Below are 24,329 nucleotides of genomic sequence, written 5' to 3' on the forward strand. Positions count from 1 at the left end.
TGGAAAATGCAGAACAAATATAGCCCCCATTTACACAGGGGTTACATCCTGGGGCCTCACGTGCATAAGTAAAGTGGGGATACCCTTTAAACACCCTCTTTGCCAATCTATACCAAAACTGCTGTATCCAAAAATACCCACAACTAGAATTGAACCCCTGGGACCAGCAGGAGGCTGAAGGACACGTGGGAAAGAGGCTGCTGCTGCTGCACTACCCCACATATCAGCTGTTAGGCGGGGAAGCTGAGCAGCATAAACAAAGCCCTGCTGTGCCTCCAGTCACTTTGGGGCTTCCTCCGCCCTCACTGACATCCTCTTTGGGCTCCAGGTAAGGTCTCCTCGTGGGTGGGTTCTCTCTCCCACCATTTCTGTGCTTGAATTGAATTGTTTAATTGTTTCCCAGCACTGCTTGTGTACACGGTTTCATGCAAGCAGAACACATGTAAGTGTGGGGGGGTGCCTGTATTGTGTTTCCAGTCATATGGCTGCTTTCTTAATGTGGTGGAGCAAGAGAAGAGTTCCATGTGCTGAAAGTGTTTAGGTTTCCAGTTGTTTCTTGTCTTTGTGTGGGATCGGATGCATTCCTTCAGGATAGCTGGTGCTCTCATACTGGGACTTGAGTCCAAGAAAGTGGCTGGCACCAGCAAGGCTATCTTCTCCCGCTGTGGCAGTGACTTGCCATTTAATGAGCCTTTTCCTCTGAAGACAGAGAACTGCTCCTCTCCAGCGCTGAGTACACAAACTGTACCCAGGAACAGGGGCAAAGAGCAACCCAGTTATTGTGCAGCATTCCTCCTTTCCTGGAGAGAGAGAAAGAGAGAGAGAGAGATGCTATGGTCTTTGAATTGAGACCTGAGGGGCAGAATCTGTACAAAGGATCAAATGTGTTTGTGGCATGCTTTAACTGACTGGGCAAGTCCTGTTATTGGGCAGAAGTGTCTTCACAGGATAGAGAAGATAAAGGAATAGAAGGGAGATAATAATAATAATAATAATAATAATAATAATAATAATAGTAGTAGTAGTAGTAGTAGTAATACTAAAAGGAAAGGGAGTTCATGATGGCTGGGAGTTTGTTAAGAGGGAGATAGTAAAAGCACAACCTCAGGCAATACCAATGAGACGGAAACATGGAAGGTGCCTAAAGAAGCCAGGGTGGCTATCTAAAGAACTTTTAATTGAGTTAGGATTAAAAAAGGATGTGTACAAAAAATGGAAAAGGGGGGAAACCACCAAAGAGGAATTCAAACAAATAGCCAGCACGTGTAGACACAAAGTCAGAAAAGCTAAAGCACAGAATGAACTCAGGCTTGCTAGAGAGGTTAAAAGCAACAAAAAAGGCTTTGATGGGTATGTTCGTAGCAAAAGGAAGAACAAAGAAACAGTGGGGTCACTCAGAGGAGAAGATGGTGAAATGCAAACAGGGGACACAGAAAGGGCTGAACTCCTCAATGCCTTCTTTGCCACAGTCTTCTCTGATAAAGAAAACAATGCCCGACCTGAAGAATTTGGAGCAAATGATTCAGCAGAGGAAACACAGCCCAGAATAACTAAGGAGATAGTACAAGAATACTTGGCTAGTTTAGATGTATTCAAGTCTCCAGGGCCAGATGAACTGCATCCAAGAGTATTAAAAGAACTGGCAGATGTGATCTCAGAACCACTGGCAGTCATCTTTGAGAATTCCTGGAGAACAGGCGAAGTCCCGGCAGACTGGAGGAGTGCAAATGTTGTCCCTGTTTTCAGAAAGGGGAAAAGAGAGGACCCAAATAATTACCACCCAGTCAGTCTGACATCAATACCAGGGAAGATTCTGGAGCAGATCATTAAGCAAACAGTCTGTGAGCACCTAGAAAGGAATGCTGTGATCACCAATAGTCAGCATGGATTTCTGAAAAATAAGTCATGTCAGACTAACCTGATCTTGTTTTTTGACAGAATTACAAGCCTGGTAGATGAAGGGAATGCAGTGGATGTAGCCTACCTTGATTTCAGCAAGGCATTTGACAAGGTGCCCCATGATATTCTTGTAAAGAAGCTGGTAAAATAATAATAATAATAATAATAATAATAATAATAATAATAATAATAATAATAATTTATTATTTGTACCCTGCCCATTTGCGGTCTTGACTATGCTACCACACTCAGTGGATTTGTAACTGGCTGACTGACCGAACCCAAAGGGTGCTCATCAATGGTTCCTCTTCATCCTGGAGAAGAGTGACTAGTGGGGTGCCACAGGGTTCTGTCTTGGGCCCGGTCTTATTCAACATCTTTAACAACGACTTGGATGATGGACTCAAGGGCATCCTGATCAAATTTGCAGATGACACCAAACTGGGAGGGGTGGCTAACACCCCAGAGGACAGGATCACACTTCAAAACGACCTTGACAGATTAGAGAACTGAGCCAAGACAAACAAGATGAATTTTAACAGGGAGAAATGTAAAGTATTGCACTTGGGCAAAAAAAAAATGAGAGGCACAAATACAAGATGGGTGACACCTGGCTTGAGAGCAGTACATGTGAAAAGGATCTAGGAGTCTTGGTTGACCACAAACTTGACATGAGCCAACAGTGTGACGCGGCAGCTAAAAAAGCCAATGCAATTCTGGGCTGCATCAATAGGAGTACAGTGGTGCCCCACAAGACGAATGCCTCGCAAGACGAAAAACCCGCTAGACGAAAGGGTTTTCCGTTTTTCGAGGCCCTTCGCAAGACGAATTTCCCTATGGGCTTGCTTCACAAGACGAAAACGTCTTGCGAGTTTTTTCCCTCCCCCCCTTTTTCTAAGCCGCTAATAGCGCTAATCCGCTAAGCCGCTAATAGGGATGCTTCGCAAGATGAAAAAACCGCTAGACGAAGAGACTCGCGGAACGGATTATTTTCGTCTTCCGAGGCACCACTGTATAGCATCTAGATCAAGGGAAGTAATAGTGCCACTGTATTCTGCTCTGGTCAGACCTCACCTGGAGTACTGTGTCCAGTTCTGGGCACCACAGTTCAAGAAGGACACTGACAAACTGGAACGTGTCCAGAGGAGGGCAACCAAAATGGTCCAAGGCCTGGAAACGATGCCTTATGAGGAACGGCTAAGGGAGCTGAGCATGTTTAGCCTGGAGAAGAGGAGGTTAAGGGGTGATATGATAGCCATGTTCAAATATATGAAAGGATGTCACATAGAGGAGGGAGAAAGGTTGTTTTCTGCTGCTCCAGAGAAGCGGACACGGAGCAATGGATCCAAACCACAAGAAAGAAGATTCCACCTAAATATTAGGAAGAACTTCCTGACGGTAAGAGCTGTTCGACAGTGGAATTTGCTGCCAAGGAGTGTGGTGGAGTCTCCTTCTTTGGAGGTCTTTAAGCAGAGGCTTGACAACCTGTCAGGGGCTCAGGCGCTGAGGCACAGGGAAGATGGGAGATGGAGAGCGAGGGGGAGGAATCCGAAGGGAGCGTAGGAGGGGACAGTGGTCCGAGGGATTCCATGAGCCTCTCCAGCGAATCGGAAGATTCACAGAGGGGAGCGCCAGTGGCCAGGGGCGGGGGGGGGTCCCAAGGGGAACGCCCCAGGAGCAAGGGGGCAGCAGGGACTCCCAGAGCAGTAGTTGGAAATCAGGACCAGCTTCCCCACCAGAGCAGAGTGGGGGGGAAGAGTCCCAGGCATCGGGGCCAGTGCTTTCCCCACCAGGGAGAGGAGACGAGGCAGAGCCTACCACGCCTCCCTCGGAGAGTCGGACAACGGAAGGGAGGTCAGATCCGGCCAGTGTCACGGAAGAGGGAAGCAGTGATAGAAGTAGTGTAACGGTTAGGAGAAAGGTCACTGGGTTGGCGCGAGAAGCAAGTTCAAATGTACAGGAGCGCGGGACAGCAGAGAGTGAGGATTGGGAACCGGGTCCTAAAGCACCCCGGAGGCAGGGGGAGGAGCTAAGCGACTCAGCGTCGGAAGAGTCCAGAAAGGGCAATGCCCCAGAGGGCAGGAGGACCCAGAGGAGAAGAGAGCAGCGCAGGAGGTGGAGCAGGGCTAGGATCTTAAACTGGTGTGGAAGGGGCGGAGACTCAGACGGGACTTCGCCGATCTAGAGTTTAGACGTAGGGCTGCACGCTCTGGCTTTGAAATGGAAATTAAACTTCAATAAAGACTTTTGTACATAACATCAGCCTGGCGTTGGTCCTCTGTGAGCTGGGACCTAGAGGCAGCTCTGACACAACCATATGTCAGGAGTGCTCTGATGGTGTTTCCTGCTTGGCAGGGGGTTGGACTCGATGGCCCTTGTGGTCTCTTCCAACTCTTCTATGATTCTATGATTCTATGGTTATTGAATTCATTCCTGAATTGGCCCTTTGCATAGACAGAGTCCCTTAAGGCAAATCATATCACATCCCTTCAGGAGCCAATATGTGTTCTAGTGAGTACTACAGGTTAGTGTGCTGTGAAACCTTCCTTGGAGGATTTTAAGCAGAGGTTGGATGGCCATCTAGGAGGGATGCTTTAGCTGAGATTCCTGCATTACAGGGGCTTGGACTAGATGACCTTGGGATGTCTTCCAACTCTACCATTCTATGATTCTGTGCCAATCTTGAATTAGGTATTACCTACACAACTTATTCCATGGTAATAAACAACTGCAATCCGAGATCTCTGGGGTTATTTATGTATTTACTTTATTCTAACAATTTGTATACCACTTAATCACAGTCGTCTCTAAGTGGTGTGAAATAAGACCAAACGTGAGTTAAAACTATATGGCTTTTGCATATGTTTCATCTTCATACAGATTTTTATTTTACTAAGGCTTTTGATTGTTCCTGTTCTGCCCAGTGGTTGTAATCTTGAGAATGGTGCATCCAACTGGGTCCTGTTGTTGCTATCTGAACACATAGAACAACCTATGTAAGCCATTCCATGCAAGGCAGATGGCATCTTCTTTATAAAAAATAAGCTTATTACTGACAACTTGACCACTCTTAATAGCACCAAAAATCTCCTGCCTCATGGTGCCCAACAATAGGACCGGTCCTTGTTCCAGTAATTTCTAGGCCAGTGTTTCCCATTGGCCAATGGTAGGCGGACTGTGGCACCAGCTCCATCCCTGGGGTGTATCGGACTGAGCCAGCCGGCTTCACTCTGGTCCGCATCATGGGTTTATAATGCCAGGGCCTAGTCCACTTCCTCGTTTAGTTTTTAAAAACTGTTCGTACGTGTTTCATTTGTTGTGGAATGAATAAGGTGTCTTATTTACAACAACATATTTCTTTACTATGTTGTAGGACATAGGTAGAAATATAGATACATAAAAGAATTCATATTTCTGTTTGTTCACTTAAAAGAAGGTAGATTTCCAGGGGGCACGGAGTAATTTTGTTTCTTAAAAGGGAGCAGCAGGCCAAAGAAGTTTGAGGAGCCCTGTTCCAGGCTGTGGGCAATCTGTTTCATGGAGACGGCTTTTGTTAGTTGAGCCAGAGAAACTGGCAGCTGCTTTTGGCTTCTTTTGTTTTTAAAGGTGCTACTAGGCTTGCTATGATATTTTCCATATGAATATTGGGAATACAGTTGTGGTACTCACATATTGACTTTTCTGTCTGAAAGGCATCTGCGAAGAGAGAAAAACATAGCCTTGATTTTTTTTATATATTGCTCCTGCTGTTGGGCTGCTGTGCAGGCCAAAATAATTCACATTGGCTTCCTTCCATAATATAGAGGGAGGAGCAAAGCAAGAGGTGGTTCTTAAGATTCGTCACTACAAGTAAAAAAAAAAAAGTGAGAAATGAATTTTCTTAAAAAGTGAGAAATGAATTTTTTAAAAATTGTTAAATTTAGTAAACAGACAAAAGTGCTTTTATTCTTTAGGTGATGCTTTGAACATTGAATAAGAACATTCTGTAAAGTGTTCTGTTTTACTCTTGTTGATTTGAAGAAAAATGATGGAAATGCTTTTTGGTTTTTTTAAAAAAATCTGCATAAATATGCATGAAGTTAGCAGAGCCGTGCTTTTGATTTGAAATATTGGTGGTCTCTTTTTTCCACTTACTGTACACAGGGTAGATTTACATGGGTAATTTCTATCAATGCTAATGGGAATTATAATGTAAATCCCCCATGCCTCAGTAGGAAAACAGACCTTTGGTTTTCAAATGGGGCTTCAGTACCTGCAGACCTCATTAGTAATGCATTATATTTGTAGCAGAAAAGATGAGCATGAATTTATTCCAAGGTTTGCTTTGTCAAAATTTTATCATGATATTCATCAGAATATTAAAAACTTGAAAGAGGAAAGGGACAAATTCATAAAATAATATTTATTTGCTAAGCTTAGTTCTCTAAGACACACAACACAGACAGACTCCGTTTTAAAATATTATTTTTAATAGCTGAAAAAGACAGGCTTTTTCCCTTATAGTGCTCTGTTTCATAGCCCTAATAATATTTGTTTTATATTGTTTGATTAAACCTTGCTGTACAGACAGTTAGGAAATATAAAGACTCTGCTGCAAAATGAACTGGGAACTAGTAACGTGCAAAGCCAATGGAATTAATAGTTCTTGAACAGGAGGCTATATACTAAAACATGCTCATACAAGTTCAGTGACCTGTTGAGGATTTGTGGTTATCCTGGTGTTTTCTCTCTGACAACCTGCATGTTCAAACAAGGCCTCTCCCCCCCCCCCCAGTCTTGTGGAACTCCTTGCTAGATAGATGCATGCTTAGCTGCATACTTTTCTTTCCATTGCCTTGTGAAAGGTAGCTTTGGCTCTGAAGATCCTTCCTAAGGTATCTGGGACTAGTTTTGTTTTATTTATTTATCTATTTGATCAATATACCACCCTTTATCCAAAGATCTCAGGGCACTGTACAACATTGAAAACATAATTTATGCAGCATAATAATAACAGTCCCTCAATTTAACAGGCCATAAATTATTTAATGGCCAAATGTTTGGGTAAAGCTGAATGTTTTCACCTGCCGCCTAAAGACATATAATGATGGTGCCCAGCGAGCCTCTCTGGGGAGAGCGTTCCACAGACGGGGAACCACCACAGAAAAGGCCCGTTCTCATGTTGTCACCTTCCGAACCTCTCAGGGAGAGGGGGCGTAGGAAAGAGGCGGATGACAAATGCTTCTTTCCTGCTAAAATATACATTTAGGCTGTTTTTGGTTTTTCCATTCTTTTATTGTGCAACCCTTTGTGTTAATGAAAAAGGGCTTTGTTTATTAAAATATTCCTGTGCCACCGTTCATATGAAATAACAAGGGGTGTGCTTTCAGCATCGATCAGCTGATCAGTGCTGAGAGCAAGCCCCTTGGAAGGCCCATGGCAGGTGGTTTGGAGCCACACTGTGCCTGCAAGCATTCAGAGGGGCTTTTGCTCATTGCTGTCAGCTGTTCAATGCTGAGAGCTTTAACGTGTGCTGTCAGCAGCCCCATCCACTGCAGTTGGAAGTTCCCAATGTGCAGCTCTCTAGGGTAGCCAATCCCAGACACATCTTTACTTGCTCCACTCTTGATGTCACATAATGCTGTTAGGTGTGGGGCAAGTGGGCATGGTTTGGGGAAAACGGCCTCACAGACCTAAGTAGGGCCCCTGCCTGGCATGATTAGGTCCCTGCCACTGACCTATTATATTGGCCCCATCATGGAAATGCTTTCTCCGTAGTCATTTTACCTGGACTTCATGTAGCAACTGACATTAGTTGTGCTGGGAACATCTGAAAAGACCCTTGTTTTTAAATACAGAAATTGATACCTGAGCCCAGGATGGCAAGGTCTCCGTTTCTCAGCAGCCAGGAGCCATGGGAATGCACATACTTTCTGTTTTAAAGGTTCCAGGTTCAATTCCTGGCACCTCCAGTTTGGGCTGAAACCCTGGAAAGCCTCTTCCAGTCCGTGTAGACAGTACTGAACTAGGGAGGCCAAAGGCCTGACTCTGTACAAGGCTGCCTTCTGTGTTCCTGTGCCTCCTGAAATCAAGTGCAGGAAGCTTTCAGACTTGAGTTGGGAAGCAGCTTATATATCAAATATAAATTTAACATCCTGGAGACAGTATGAAGTGCAGTAGTACAGGGATGGTTGACAACCTTCAACAGCAATACTTGAAAAGAAACTGGGAAGTAGGAGTTCACCGTCACAATGAAAGGGAAAGCTGTGGGTATTTTCTGCCTTCATAGAACTTCTCTGTTCATGGAAATCGATGATGGAGGACTCTGTTCTTTTAATTTTTAATACTGTGAAGCAACAAGCGGCGTTCAATCCATTTTAGACTTGTTAGTTCTTTATTAAATAACTTATTACACAGCCATCTCATTCTTTCTAAGGGTATTGTCATATGGAGGAAGGGCCTTTCTGGGTTGTTCCGCGCATGATAGAGCAACTGTTTCTGTAATGAGCTTCAGTGCTCTTGTTATCCACCATGAACTAGTTTGACAATAAGGAGGCCTGCTGTGAGCTTACATTGTGTTTGCTGTTTTGTGCAGACTTCACTATACCATGGAACGTTATTTGTGTGGGGAGGGGAATGGCAAAGCACACCCCTGCCGCCGCCACCTCATAGTGGAGATTTTAATTTTAGGTTTCAATTTCCTAACAGCATGTATCAGACAGCATTAAAATCCTGTGAAGACATTCTTGCCCTGCATCACTGTTTTAATTTCCCTTTTTTCTTCAGGAGAAATTCCGGTGGCTAATACTTCCTCTGGCTCAAATTGTTGTACTTGTAATTGCCAGCCAGCATTGCAAGCCATTCTTCAGGAGCTTAAAACCATGAGAAAGATAATGCAGATCCAAGCAGGTATGATAGTCTGTCTTTTCAACTATTAAGGTATAATTTTCAGTCTGCAGACAGACTGCCTTATAAGTGCCTTTTCATGAAAGCATAGGTCTTAAAGAAAGACTGCTGCCCAGATGGTATGGATCAGGGGTTGCCAACCCAGTGCCCACAGGTACTCTGAGCTTTCCTTTTTGGAAAAAGTGAGTCTCTAGCCCTCCTAGAAAGAAACTTATGGGGCAAAATGTGCAGGCAACATCTAAGCGATTTCCATGAAATAAGAGTGTTGTGGCCAAGTTGTATATTTTTCCTGGTACAGTACTGAGGAATGTTCCTGTTGTTACTAGACAACAACAGCAACAGGGTGTTGAGTGTGGGTATGATCTCAGTGTCAGCATGATTTTTGCGTTATGCCATGTTCCCCATAGCAGCTTCCCCAGCTGACTGCTCCAAAGAGAGTGCTCCGCCCACAGCTGTTGGTTCAAGCAGTTGGTTCTGATAAGAGGGTGGGAACTGGTCAGGAGTCTGGGCTGTGGTAACTCTCATCTTTGATACACGTTTTGAAGTGTACTCACAGGTTTTTCTTTCTTCAGTTGCTGCTCAGAACAGACAACCGCCCCCAGTTCCTCTGGTTTGCACACAGAAATCAACACTTTCAAGAAAGAGAAATAAAAAGAAAAAAATACCTCCAAAGACTATTGAACCTCTTACTGTGAATAAAAAGCCCAGCACTGCAGAGAATGAAAAAAAGCTATCAGCAAACTCTGAAAGTTCTAGTGTGGAAGCTGCTGAATCATCCTCAAAGTTGGAGTCACAGGTTTCAGGATTTGGCATTGTCCTCGAATCTTCATCTTCAGATGTAAGTTGACCAGGTGCTGGCAGAACAGACCCTGTTAAGAGTGCAGTCCTCATGTCACAGGTCTTGTCGGTAGTGTAGTAAGTTTTAGGATTAGGCCGTAATGTCGGTTTCCCGTGGGATCTTTTCTACATCTGCAGGTTGCAACATAAGGGCTGACCATCCACATACTTTATATTTTCAGGAAAGATCTGTATGCACACACTATATCCTAACAAATCCATATGATTGTCCAGTTCCTGTTTCATGTTTTGTACTAGTATGCCCCTGAGGGAATCATTCCAAAAACATTTCTATTGAGAGCCTAGCATTGAATAGGCCTTGTTCATTTGTTCACAAGCATATTGGGAAGCATTTAGCCATGGGACAATTGAAGGAATTATTTTTTGGTTTTGCAGCTGCACTGTACATGAGTCTGAGGGAATCTAAGAGTTGGTGCTAAAGTACTAAGATAATGATATCCCCTCCTCCTCAAGAAAGTGAAGAAATCAGGGTTTCGGGGAAGGGGCATGCACGAGTTACAAAAGTCTTCTCAGTTATCCGCAGATCTTAAAAACTGACTTCTCATTCCTCTTTAATCAGATTAGCACAGTTGGCATTAGGAAAAAGTGCACAAGTTAAGTAGCTGCTGTTATTATTTATGCCGTGTCACCAGTGTACGTGTATAAGGTCAGTGGGCTGAAGGGAGAGATGAGATGGGGGGGGGAGGATGGTGAGCACATGCAGAGGTGTTTACTTGGATTCAGTTTGGGGGGACAAGTAAGCAAGAGGCTTGCTACAGAAGATGAGTTTTGTTAGCATTATTGCAGTTGCCAAGGTAAAACCAGGGATGATCAAAGCCTCGCATGGGTTTGTTAATTTGATGTATCTCACAAGGGTCTTTGTGACAAAGATGACAAGGGGAGGACTTTGTATGAAATGTATTCATTCTCACTGCAGCACTAGAATAGCTTGTTCTGCCCTACCCCTGCCATAGGTAATGCTAGAACAAGTGGAAAGCTAAAGCGATGTCACTTTTTTCTGTCCGTGTTAATGGTTATAATCTGTTAGTAAGAACTGTCCTGTGGAAGCAACGTCACAAGGCTGTGCAGAACCCTTTTAGCAATAAAGAGAAGTGAGAGATTTCCTATCTGCTGACCAGAAGTGCATTCACTTGTGAGTTGAACTTGTGCAAATCACTAGTTGGGCCATTGGTGGTTAATCCTAACCATAAGACTGATCTGCCCAATTTTATACTCTCTCATGGCACAAAGAAAGCTTACATGTGAAGGTAGACTTGAAGTATCGGGGCTGAAATTGTAAATGTCAAAATCTAGAGCCAGGATTTCAAAAGGGCACACTTGGCATTTTCTCCTTTTGAATTAGATGTTTGTAGAATGAATATCAGGAGAGCAAGAGGGTGGCTGGTTGGCTTTGTTTGAGCTTCAAGCAAACGATGGCTGAAAAGTTCACTGATGAGTAAGCTGATCATTAATTTCTTCAACGTACCTTTTTAATTTTGAGAAGACAGTTTCCAATTTCCTAAGTACAGCAAGCTCAGAGAACATAATTAAATTCCGTATCAATGATCATAAATGAAAGAAATTCTGTAGATAATATTGTACCTTTCTAGAAGTGCAAACTAATAATAAAAAAGAGCAGTCATGATAATTCAGTTACACAGATGTGAGCTACACCGGTAATTAGATTAGTGTGTCATCCGACAGACTCTATGTAATGATACATAGCAACTGGTTAAATGCTTTTCTGTGGTTCTTGTATGTAATTATAATTACAGCCAGAAATGACTGTGCAAGGAAAGGATTGGAAACTTCTCTTTCAGTTTTGTAAGTGATTTTATTATTTTGACCTGTTTTCAGATTGCCCGTCAGTTTTCCATGTTTTGAACATACAGGTTCAAGGTTTGGTTTTTCGTTTGGGGTTTCTAGAGTGGCTACATTTTTAAGCAGTGTCTCATTGCTCAGTGAATGAATTCAGGCAGAGTAGTAATTAATGCTGGATTTATTTATTTATTTTTACAAAATGATTCATCAAGCCTTGGGCTAATTATTTTAAAATGTTCATGTTTTACATCTTTAACCACAATATAATTAAAAAACAACAACAAAACTTGGAAGTTGCTCTGAAGGGCATTGGGTGAATTTTCTATCTCTGGGGTGAGAGAATGCCATTTATAAAGAGACTGGTGAGATTTGAGTTCATATTCTCACCTAGTCACGACCCTCATTCTGTAGTCTTTGGCAAAGGACTGAAAACTAAAACCATGAATGAAGCTTGCATTCCTTTGGGCGCTAGCTTGGGAACTGACCTTGGTGAACTCTGGAGATTTCTGAGTATGGGATCATGTTTCAGTTCTTTATACACTTATAGGAATCCCCTCTGTCAGTGGGATTTACATAAGAGTAAACATGCATAGGATCAGGTTGGAAGCCTGAGTTTACATCTCTCATTAATTTTCAGCTGGGGTGAATGGAATGGCTGGACCACTCCACACTGCAACATTTTGTTGCAGGCTCCACTTGTCCAATTTATATTAAATACATGTTGTCAGGGAACTGCCATCGGAGAGTCAGGTGGTGGAAGGGCTCACAGAGGCTAAGAGACCCTCGGATGCGGAGGAAGGAACCAGCAGGGGGAGAGGGAGAGTTCCTGCAGAAACTCAATCGGAGGGATGGCTCCAAGATGCTTCCAGTGAGAACAGCGCGGAAGGCTCAGGACCTCCACTGGGGACGCCTACTCCGCGCAGGAAACTGTCACGCCGAGAATCCCGAAGGAGAGTTTCCGTCAGAGAACTCTTATGTTGGCGCAAATTCCGGAAACGCCCACTGACGGATTCTGCCAGCGATTGAGGTAGCCATGCACACATGGCTCCGCTGACTGGGAGAGTTTAGAAACTGATTGCATGAGTTTAGAGCTCAACCATTTTACGCACAAGCAGCCCCCTTAACCCATCACAGCAATCCGTCAGTCTTCGACGCTGCCTGTGCGAAAGAGAGGCATCATGGTGCAACCCAACCGGAGACGGAGCAGCGGGAGGAGCTGGAGCAGGACCAACTCTGGAGGAGAGAAACAGAGCGTTGGAACACCAGCTGGCACTGCTAACGGCGCGTCTCGAGGAGAGGAGAGCTCAGGATGCACAGGGGAAGCCCACCCCCATCGCAAGGAAGGTACCGGGGTTGGTACAGAAATTCGGGGGTGACCCAAGAAGCTACCAAGCCTTTAAGACAGAAATGCAGTACGCACTGAACCTGCAGTTTGATGACTTTGCCGATGAGGAATCGAGAGTGGCTTTTGTGATTGGGCACCTCGAGGGAGGGGCTAGAGATTGGGTGAGGCCCCTGATGGCATCGAATAATGATGCCTTAAAAGACTTGAGGAAATTCTTTATCGCGATGGACTTGATGTTTTCCAGCCAGATTGAACAGGGAGTGGTACGCAGACAGTTAATGGCGTGCAAACAGGGGAATCAGTCCGTCAGAGAGTATTGGACACAGTTTACCATGCTTATACATAAATTGGGGTGGGACCTGTCTTCGGACCCGATACAAATGCTGTTTGAAGAAGGGCTAGCCCCAGCGGTGAAAGATGAACTTTCCCGCGCGCCCCGTCCGGAGTCCATGGATCAGCTGACCAAGGCGGCGCTTGCGATTGGAGCACGCCAGGAGGCAAGGGCTCTGGAGAAGCGGGAAGGGAGAGGAGAGCGTTGGAGTGATTTCCGCATTCCTGAGATGCCGGAGCAACCTTCCCCGCCAGTGGAACCGATGGAGATTGGGACTGCGCGCGCGGAATTTCAAACGTCCACGAAGGGCGGAAGAAGGAGGGGAAGAGCACCAAAAAATGCTTCCTCTGTCAGCAGCCAGGACATTTTGCCAGGGTCTGCCCACAAAGGAAGGGATGGCAAGGAATGGTGGGGGCTGTTGGGAGTGAGGAGGGGGTTAAGGAGCAGGTAAAAGCCAACGCCTGGCTGCCAGCGACAGGGCACAGCAGCCAGGCCAAGGATCAGTGAACGTGCCCAAGCCTGAACCCCCAAGAGCGGCTCTAGTCGTAGAGGTGCTGCTAGAGCTACCCAATGGACATCCACTCACGATAAAAGCCCTGTTAGACTCAGGCAGCTCCTGCAATTTCATGAGTAAGGAGTGTGCATCAGAGCACCAGATACAGACGCTGCCCTTAAGTAATTCCTTGCAGGTGACAACGATTGATGGGAGGGAACTTCTGGGAGGGGAAGTGAACCAACAAACGGTCCCCATGACAATGAGGGTGGGAAGGCACACGGAAGTCATTGCATTTCATGTAGCCACCCTGGCGGGGCCGCCCATCATATTAGGAATGAGCTGGCTGGCGCTACATGACCCGCTAGTGGGATGGCACCAGCGGACAGTCTCTTTTGGGTCAACTCATTGCCTAGAACACTGCAAGGGAAGAGAAACTCAGGGGTTGGCCAGGGCAAGTCTGGCAGGGATGGTGGTGGGGGAAAAGGGAGAAATACCACCACAATACGCCGACCTGAGTGACGTCTTCAGCGAAAAGTAAGCAGATAGACTGCCCCCGCATAGACCCTTTGACTGTCAAATTAACCTACTCCCAGGAGCCCAGCTACCAGTGGGCAAACTGTACGCCATGTCGGACAGGGAGATTCAGGAGTTAAGGGAGTTCATAGACAAGAACCTGAAACGAGGTTTCATCAGGGAGTCAAGAGCAGTGGGGGGTAGCCCAGTGGTTTTTTGTGGACAAAAAAGACACTACTAAACCCAGGCTGGTCGTGGACTTCCGGGCCGTAAATTCGGTGTCAGAACCAGTGGCCTTTCCCATGCCCAGAATTGATGACATTTTGACCAGGGTGAGGAAGGGAAAGATTTTTACCAAACTGGACCTGAGGGGGGCGTATAACCTGATACGGATGAGGAAAGGGGATGAATGGAAAACCACCATGTCCACCCCCTTGGGGGCCTTTGAGTATCTCGTTATGCCCTTCGGTTTACAGGGGGGCTCAGCATGCTTCCAATCCTTCATGAATCACGTCCTGGGACCTTTGCTTTATAAGAACTGTGTGCCCTTCTTAGATGACGTGTTGGTCTACTCAGAGGACGAGGAGCAGCATGTCCGAGATGTCCGGGAGGTCCTAAGCAGGCTGCAAGCAAACCAGCTGTGGGTAAAACTGGAGAAATGCCAGTTCCATACCAGAGAGGTGGAATTCCTGGGGTACCGTTTGTCAGACAAGGGATTGGCCATGGATCCCAGCAAAGTCCAAGCGGTACTGGAATGGAAGACACCCAGAACCAGGAAGGACGTGCAGAGATTCCTGGGGTTTGGAAACTTCTATCGGAAGTTCATCAAAAACTTTGCCCATTTAACGGCTCCCATCACCGATTGCCTCAGTAGTAAGAAGAAATTCGCCTGGACGGAAGAGGCGCAGCGAGCGTTTGAACAGCTAAAGAAAGCGTTCGTGTCGGAGGAACAGCTCTTGCATGTAGATCTACAAAAACCGATGAGGGTAGAAATGGACGCATCGGATCGAGCGGTAGGGCGGTGCTTCTCCAACCGGGAAAGGATGCGTCGGACTGGAGACCGTGTGCCTTCTTCTCGCGGAAGTTGAATAAATCCGAAAGGAACTACACAGTGTACGACCGGGAGCTGCTCGCCATTCATGAAGCGTTTCGGTGGTGGTGACACCTGCTGATTGGAGCGCAGCACAAGGTCCAGGTGTGCACGGACCATAAAAACCTGGAATATTGGAGAACGGCCCGAGTACTGAACCAGAGACAAGTGAGATGGGCACAGGAGTTCTCCAAATTCCATTTTGAGATTCGCTACGTGCCGGGGGCAGAGAACGTAAGGGCGGACGCCCTCTCTCGTAAGCCAGAGTATATGGAGGGGGAGGGAGCGCCCGGAGAAAGACATATCATACCCGAGGACCACTGGGTGTGCGGGGCAGCATTGGTGGGGCAACGAGAACTATTGGAAGGGACAGAGAACGATGAATACGCCCAAGATAAGCTCAGAGGGCTCAGGAGGGCCGGGGAGAACACCGGGGGGTTCGAGGAAAGGAACGGGGTGTTGTATTACAAAGGGGCCTTGTACATACCAGAAGGGGAGTTGAGGGGTAGAGTACTCAAACAACTGCACGACAGCCCCACCGCGGGGCACTTTGGGCAACACAAAACAATGTGGTTAGTTACCAGGCAGTTCTGGTGGCCCAAGGTGAGGGAAGATGTACGAGAGTATGTAAGGGGGTACGACCGCTGCCAACAAGCAAAGGGGGAGAGGGCGGCACCGGCGGGGTTGTTAGAACCATTACCCACACCCGAACGGCCATGGGAGGCAGTGTCCATAGATTTTATGACGGATTTACCAAGATCCAAGGGGAAAACTGCGGTAATGGTAGTGGTAGACCTGTTAACCAAGATGTGCCACTTTATAGCTTGCTCACATGCGGTAACGGCCGAAGAAACCGCCAGGTTGTTCATAAAACACATGTTTAGGTTGCATGGCACCCCCTTGAGGGTGGTCTCAGACAGAGGGAAACAATTTACTTCCAGGTTCTGGAGAAAGCTCATGAGCTTACTGCATGTGGAGGTCAATTTCTCGACCGCCAGACACCCAGAAACCAATGGGCAGGCAGAAAGAGCAAACAGTATTCTGCAGCAATATCTGAGGTGTTATGTGAATGACAGAGAGAATGATTGGGTAGAGAAACTAGCCCTGGCCGAATTCGCCTACAATAACGCGGAGAATATGTCCACGGGCATGAGTCCATTTATGGCCAATTATGGGTGCCACCCCAGGGCCTTCCCAGGGGAAGGAGGGGAAAGATGGAGCGTACCGGCAGCGGAACATTTTGTGGAAGAAATGGAAGCTATACATCAACAGCTCAAAATGAATTTGGATAGGGCCAAGGAAGAATACAAGAAGCAGGCAGATAGGAGCAGAAGGGAAGGAGAAACCATAAGGGTGGGGGACCGGGTGTGGTTGTCAACCCAAGGGTTACCATTCAAGGGAGGGTGCAAGAAATTGAGACCGAAACGATTGGGGACCTTTGAGGTCATACAACAGGTCAATCCGGTGGCCTTTAAACTCAGGCTGCCAGACAACATGAAACTGCACCCTGTATTCCATAGGTCATTACTATCACCATACCGGGAGGGGCGGGAATTTTGGGGACGTGAAGGTGAGGTTCCCGCGGCACCGCAAGTAGCAGAGAGGGAGCGCAGCAGTCATGTAGCAGAAATACTCGACTCTCGGTGGAAGGGCAAACAGGTGGAGTATTTAGTGGCATGGGAAGGAGAACCGGAGTCCGAAAATACCTGGGTACCAGCAGAAACAGTCAGAGATGAGGTTTTAGTGGGAACGTTTCATCGCCGGTTCCCACAGAAGCCTCAGCCCATGGCTAGGTTCTGGGAAGAACAATTCGGCACCACTGACGAGGAAGAGGAGTTCGAGGGGTTTCCAGAATCAGTACAGGAAGAGGACGAAGACTCAGATGGGGAAGAGTATTTGGGAAGAAGGGACAATAGTAGGTGGGGAGCAGTTTTCGAGTAATCCGAAGATGAGGAGGATTCTTTCCGGGGTTTCCCAGTCTCACCACCCAGAGATGAGGGGGAAACGGGGAGTGAGGGGGGTCCTGGAGGGGAGGTGGATGTCAGGGAACTGCCATCGGAGAGTCAGGTGGTGGAAGGGCTCACAGAGGCTAAGAGACCCTCGGATGCGGAGGAAGGAACCAGCAGGGGGAGAGGGAGAGTTCCTGCAGAAACTCAATCGGAGGGATGGCTCCAAGATGCTTCCAGTGAGAACAGCGCGGAAGGCTCAGGACCTCCGCTGGGGACGCCTACTCCGCGCAGGAAACTGTCACACCGAAAATCCCGAAGGAGAGTTTCCGTCAAAGAACTCTTATGTTGGCGCAAATTCCGGAAACGCCCACTGATGGATTCTGCCAGCGATTGAGGTAGCCATGCACACATGGCTCCGCTGACTGGGAGAGTTTAGAAACTGATTGCATGAGTTTAGAGCTCAACCATTTTACGCACAAGCAGCCCCCTTAACCCATCACACATGTTAACTACATTATGTGAATTAGCCACAATTACAACTCTTGATATGTCTAAAGGGTAACCTTCAAAGCTGAATTAAGTAATCTTTCCATTTCAAATCTTTCAATTTTAATGAAAGGGGAAGCCTATGTATGCAAAATATTAAGTAATTATCATACAGAAATTGTTTTTTAGAGAATTGAATGCCTTTGTATTCAGTGCCTTAGTGATCCCAAGCCTTAGAATAGCCTTGAAAGACAGATCAATATTATTATCCCCATATCTCGGTTGGCTGGGTATGTGACATAGTGATTTTCTTTAAGGCCACCGATTGAAACTGTTTGCTGATTATTACAAACAGCAGCTTCATGGTCAAGCTAGTGCAAGGACTCAATCCCTCAACCTTTAGATTACCTCTTTTCTCTGTGCACAGAACAATCTTTGCAAAATATGTAGTTGAGGGTCGCCCTCAACACTTCTGGGGCACACTTTCAGTAGCCTCCTTCAAATGAATCAATAAAGTAAGGTCATTTCTGAACTACCAGTATGGGAGATGCATATGCCCCTGGTAGTGATCTGTGAGCTAAAGTTTGCCAACACTTTCCTACAATGCCTTATTGCCATACGGAAATGTTAAACTTGATTAACATTATTGACTGCACCAGTAATTCCTAAGTAAATGGTGTACTCTGAGAAAATTTCTACTGTTAAGAAATAAATTCATTAAATAAAAATTGTGAATTCCAAGCATGCCCATGCAGAAGTGGGTGTCTGGCCTGTTACCCAGAAAGAACATTTCCAGCATCTCCTTAACTGCAACTCCCCTGTAGCTGCTGAGGTCCTGTCACAAGTCCCTCAAAACAAATTAGAGATGAGCTTGCAGTATCTCCAAATCTGGGAGAGTTGTGTACAGCTATAAACCAAATGAAAAACAACAAAGCCAGTGGACCTGATGGGATACTTGACGAAGTCTTTAAAGTGGGTGGAACTGAACTTACACAACAACTTCACAAGCTCATCAAAAAAATCTGGGAGAGAGTGGAGATCCCAGCAGACTTTAGGGATGCCAAAATTATCAATATTTTATTTAAAAAGGTGATAGAACAGATTGCGGAAACTATTGAAGCATCTGTTTATTAGCTGTGGCTGGCAAAATTCTTGCAAGGATCTTAGCAAACTGCCTCCTAACTATCCGAGGATACCCTTCCTGAATCCCAAAATGGTTTTCGATCTTCTAGGGGGGGAGTGGATATGATTTTCACTTCAAGAAAAACACAGAGAGCAAGACCAAACCATACCACCTGTGGACTGTCCTTCTGAAAATCGGCTGCCGAATAAATTTGTGAACATTCTTTGGCTCCTCCATGATAATATGACAGCAACAATCACGGATCACAGTGGCTCTCAGAGTGAACCATTCATAGTGGGATCAAGTGTTAAACAGGGTTATGTTATTGCCCCAACTATTATTACTTTCATTGCCATGATCCTATGCATTGTTGAAGGGAAACTCCCCACCAGGGTAGAAATATACTGAACAGATGGAAAGCTCTCCTATTTGAGTAGGGTGGAAGCAAAGAGTAAGGTTACCATAACTTCCATTGTAGAGTTTCAATATGCTGATGACAATGTAGTGTGTGCACACTCAGGATGACCTCCAAACCATCCTAAATATATTGACAGAAGCTGCTCCAACACAAGCACAAAACAACCTCTCCACAGTGCCACAAATCCAACTTAATGGTGTAAATCATTTTTCTAGGCAGTTATATTTCCACAACAGCTGACATTGATGCATCGCCTGAGCTCGCTCTGTGAGTGCAGCTTCCTGATCGAAGTGTTGAGTGTTTTAGGACCAGGACATTCACAGGGAAACCAAAACGCTTGTTTACAAAACTACTACCAACTTTACTATATGTTTGTGAAACATGGACCACTTATAAACACCATCTCCAACCCCTTGAAAGATTCCCTCTCCGGAAAATTTTACATAGCACTTGGGAAGATAGCCAAACTAATGTCAGTGTACTGGAAGACGCAAAGACCACCAGTGTCAAAACAACAATCCTTCAGTATCAACTTCATTGGACTGTATGTTGTTCGGGTGCCTGATTATCATCTTCCAAAGCAACTACTCTATTCCCAACTTAAAAATGGAAAGTCAAATGCTGGTGGACAACAAAAGAGGCTTAACGACGCTCTTAAGGCAATTTTAAAAAAATGCAGTATAAGCATGGATAATTGGGGAACACTGGCCTGCAAGCACTCCAGTTGGAGAATAGCCTTTACCAAAGGTGCCACGGACTTTGAAGAAGCATGAACTTGGGATGAAAGGGAGAAACGAGCTAAGAGGAAGGCACGTTTGGCAAAATCCTCACCATGATTAACTCCCACCCAGAAACCTATGTCCCCTCTGTGGAAGGATGTGTGGATCCAGAATTGGCCTCCAGTCATTTACGGACACACTGTTAGGACTACATTACTGGAAGACAACCTTACTTGGCACGAGTGATCGCCAAAGAAGAAGCACTGGTCTAGCCTCCCTTCCATCACACTTATGTGCAAGAAGGCAATCGTACCATGGTTCTTCTTTGGGTGCGGTTGAATTATGTACCGTATTTATCGCCCTATAGGGCGCACCGGCCCATAGGGCGCACTTTTCTGGGGGGGGGAATAAAGAGGCAAAAAAATATTCCCCCCCCCAGCCCCAAAGAGCTGTGTGAAGCATGGGGCACACTCCGGAGCGCGCCCCATGCTTCGCACAGATGTCCGCAAGCCTTGCGAGCCCGGCGGGAGTTCCAAACAGGCTCGCAAGGCTTGCGGGCAACAGCCTGTTCTGGGGGCTGGGGTCGGGGGAAGCTCGGGCTTGTGGATAGCTTCAGCGAAAGCCTGCATTCGCCCCATTGGATGCACACACATTTCCCCTTCATTTTTGGAGGGGAAAAAGTGCGTCCTATAGGGCGAAAAATATGGTAGATTGGATTCAGCTCCTTATGTAGAAAAGCAGTAGACCTATCCACCTTCAGAGAATATTTCCTATTGTACCTATAGCAGGAATTGCTTATCTGGGCTTCCCTTCTTCCCATCAGGAGGCCCACACTTAAAGCGGCAGAAACATAAGGGTAGATCTAGTCCAAGAATGGGCAAGTTGATTTGGGAGCAGACAAGACATTATGCTAATGCATTTTGGAAAGAATGTGTCAGTGCTGGGCACTTTATTTTTATGTTTTGTTTTCGAGAAAAAGCAGCTTATGCAGGGCTCCAGATAGACTGGGAACATGGTGCTCAGGGCAGGGGTTTAATAGTTTACTTCTCACAACATTTTCTTGCAGGACAATGCTTCCCAGCTACCATGTGCCCTTCAAAATGGTTTTTATGCAGTAAAAAGGAAGAAAGGGGATGGTAAGGGTTAAACCCAGATTGTGTTAAATGTAGATTGTGACCTGTCTGGCAGCTTTTAATGAAAAAACAAAAGTGGTCAGTGCTAAGCTGCTTCTAAAGATTAGACACTTGTTCTGTTTAAGAGAATTCTCATTTCTTCCATGTAAGAATCACAGGTCAGAAATTCCAGCCTGAGGGCGTTCCTTATTATTATAAAACTGAAGGTGCAGGCAGGAACCCGCCCCCTGAGTTCAGCTCCAGCACCTCTCAGGTGGGCACCATTGCCTTTTTAACAGAACACGGGAGAGGTCCATAGTGAGCTCTGGCAGGCACCTCATAGCACTGGGTGTAGACGTATATGACCACATGCTCTCCACATGGTGGCCAATGCTTTCCTTTTAAATTAAAGGAATGTGGGCATTGCCTGCTGAAATGCCTATATTATTGGGAACCTGAACAGCCCTCCATGGCATGAACATTCCAAAAGACATCACTTCCTGTTATACCTAAATCTAGAGCTGATCAAACCCTGGGCTGAGTCTGTATAGCCAGCTTGCCTGGGACTTGTCTGTTAATGGCACTATATATATATATATATATTTCTGTTTTTAAAAAACTGTGGTTAGACAAAATATGTTATTGTGTAGGTTTGTACTTTACATTTTATAAATACACTCTGCCTTCTCTGGTTCTCATTATATTTGTGAATTTAACCATACAAACAATATCCCACAACTAGGTTGTTTGGCTGTCTTGGTGTACATTTTACCCCAATACTGGTTTTGGATTCTTTCAATAGAGGTATATACAACATGAATTACATGTTAGATTTACTCTAATTAATTACTGGAACAACCTGTGTAGAAGTAATCCCCAGGGAGGAGGCAAGTGGGCGGTGGCCCTGGGTGCATTTGGGCATGTGTGTAAAAATTTCCCAGGAAATTGATGGCCCTCCTTTAAGGCTGGAGTGCCCAGGTGGGCTTGGCTACGACTGAACTGGGCTCACTGGTGGTCAGAGGCAAGGAAGACCCAACGGAACACCCCTCCCTAAGTCGTGCCGAGCGAAGCCAGGCAGGAGGATGGCCGTGAGGCGCCTCGTGTGGCAGCGCTCTCCTCCTAAGCCCAGATCCAGCGGGCAATAGGGGCAGGGAGAGGAGAGGAGCTTCCACGCTCAAAGCTGGTGGGGGCAGCTCAGAGGGGCTGGTGAACTGAGATAATAACACCATGATTGCTCCTGCCTCGTTGCTCTGTGCCCTCAAGGAGCTGGCCAGCAAGAACTTCAAGAGGCTGCAGGTGAACGTGCTTCTGGGGGGGCAGGTAGGAGAGGAGAGCTGGTGGCAGCAGGGGAGGGCCGTGCATGCCTGTTCCGTTCTGGGGAGTGACCTCCTTAGACCGGGGCTCTCAGCCAAGTGGCCTTGGCAGGCACCCCAGCTTGGGAACAAGGTGGCACCTGGTGGCCACCTTCCCACAAGCACTGCTGGAGGGAGTTTTGACCTCCAAAGTGGAGGGCGCAGCGGCCTTTTCCCTCATCCAGAGATCTCTCTGCTTTTCTGGGCAAAGCGAAGGGCAAGGCTCTGGCCATCATGCTTTCAGAAGCCCATCCTGGTATGGTCTTTGGACAGAGGCATGAGACAAACCCAGGAGCTGCCTCCGGGGCTGGCAGGTGTCTGACACCACCACCACTGCTTTTTAGCGTGCACAATACTTAGCCTGCCCTGGTTGCTGGCAACCTACACTATGTCACTGGTAAGCCCCAGTATGTTCAGTGGATATTATTCTCAGGTCACTGGGAACTGGGCATAGGATTGTTTCCTGCTTGGCAGGGTGTTGGACTCGATGGCCCTTGTGGTCTCTTCCAACTCTATGATTCTATGATTGCCGAAAAATGCTATCTACCTTTGTGACTAAAGCAACTGAGTGCCCAACTTCTAAGTAAACGTTCTATTTGTTTTCCATGCAAAGCAAATAATTTGTATAGATTTGGCAAAAGAGTTCTGTTTTAATCAATTAAAATATTCAGAAATGCTTGGACTAAATCTAATTTGCTGCTTGCTAATTTTAGCAAAACAAAAGTTTTGGCAATTCTTTCATTTGTGTTTAATCATGTACACCATTGCCTTGATTATCTTATGTTAACAAACTCTATTTGGCTATAAATCATACTTGGAAATGTCCATGTGAAGCTCAATTGGGTACTGATTGCGTGCAATTGAAGGATAATTTGCTACTGAAGGAATCTGGAATAAATCAGCACACCCCCCCTCAAAATATGTGACTAGGGTACAGACTGATTCATTTATAAAACACACACACACAAATGTACAAAACACATTAATTGCATCTCTAATTGAGACTAGGGATTGCCTGTGAAGAGTCATTGTTAAACATATTTCTACCTTTTGCAATACAGGGATATTGGTTTTCTAATAGGTAGATCCAGGGTCATGCTTTTTCCATGATTATTGTGGTTCTTGTGTAATAGCCTGGTTACTGGGAACTTGCAATGAGCATCTCTTGTTGTTAATGCACAGCTAATATCAATCAATTTGAGAGGAAAGATTTCTCAAGGGAACTCATACAAATCAGCCGTGAAGCTGTAATCCAAACAAAATGTGGCACACATTTCAAGATACCTCTCTACCTTTATTATTAAGTGCTGGAAACAATGTGTGGAGACAGCTGCTCTGAGGACAAGAGCATATTTTTTCCAACTTTGTGTGACCAAGGGCACTCTGCCGTGTGGCAGTTTTTTTAGTGTGGAATTTTTTATTTTGAAAAATGAAGTTCATCTGAGGATATGAAATGCAATCGGAATAGATAACCTAGGTATAGAATTGTAGAATTGAAAGGGATCCCCAAGGGTCATCTAGTGTAACCCTGCGCAATTCAGGAATCTCAGCTAAAGGCCCCAAGACATCTGGCCATCCAACCTCTGCTTAAAAGCCTCCAATGAAGGAGAGTCCACAACCTCCCAAGGGAGACAGTTTCACTGTTGAACAGCTCTCCTTCCTTGTAACTTGAAGCTATTGGTTTGTGTCCTACCCTCCAGAGCAGGAGAAAAACAGCTTGTTCCCTCTTCCATGTGACAGCCCTTGAAATATTTGAAGGTGGCTATCATGACCCGGAAGCTGTCTGCGGACAAACACCGGCTCCTTCGGCCTATAGAGCGAGATGAGCGCGCAACCCCAGAGTCGGTCACGACTGGACGTAATGGCCAGGGGTCCCTTTACCTTCCTTTATCATATTTCAATTAGTGTTCTCATTTCCTTCCATTGTTCCTCATAAGGCTTCGTTTCCAGACC

General features: G+C 45.9%; 1 protein-coding gene across 3 annotated transcripts in view; it reads left to right on the top strand.

The window, feature by feature from the left end:
- Window positions 1–24,329, top strand: part of BEND7 (BEN domain containing 7) — a 71,320-nt gene that overhangs the window by 25,154 nt on the left and 21,837 nt on the right. For all 3 annotated transcript variants that reach the window (XM_081879186.1, XM_081879185.1, XM_081879187.1), the window contains 2 exons: window positions 8,665–8,787; window positions 9,357–9,622. In XM_081879186.1, the coding sequence (XP_081735312.1) occupies window positions 8,665–8,787; window positions 9,357–9,622 (389 nt within the window). The remainder of the gene's footprint in view (window positions 1–8,664; window positions 8,788–9,356; window positions 9,623–24,329) is intronic.

This window comes from Podarcis erhardii (genome assembly GCF_964252035.2).
Source record: "Podarcis erhardii genome assembly, chromosome: 10".
NCBI lineage: Eukaryota > Metazoa > Chordata > Lepidosauria > Squamata > Lacertidae > Podarcis > Podarcis erhardii.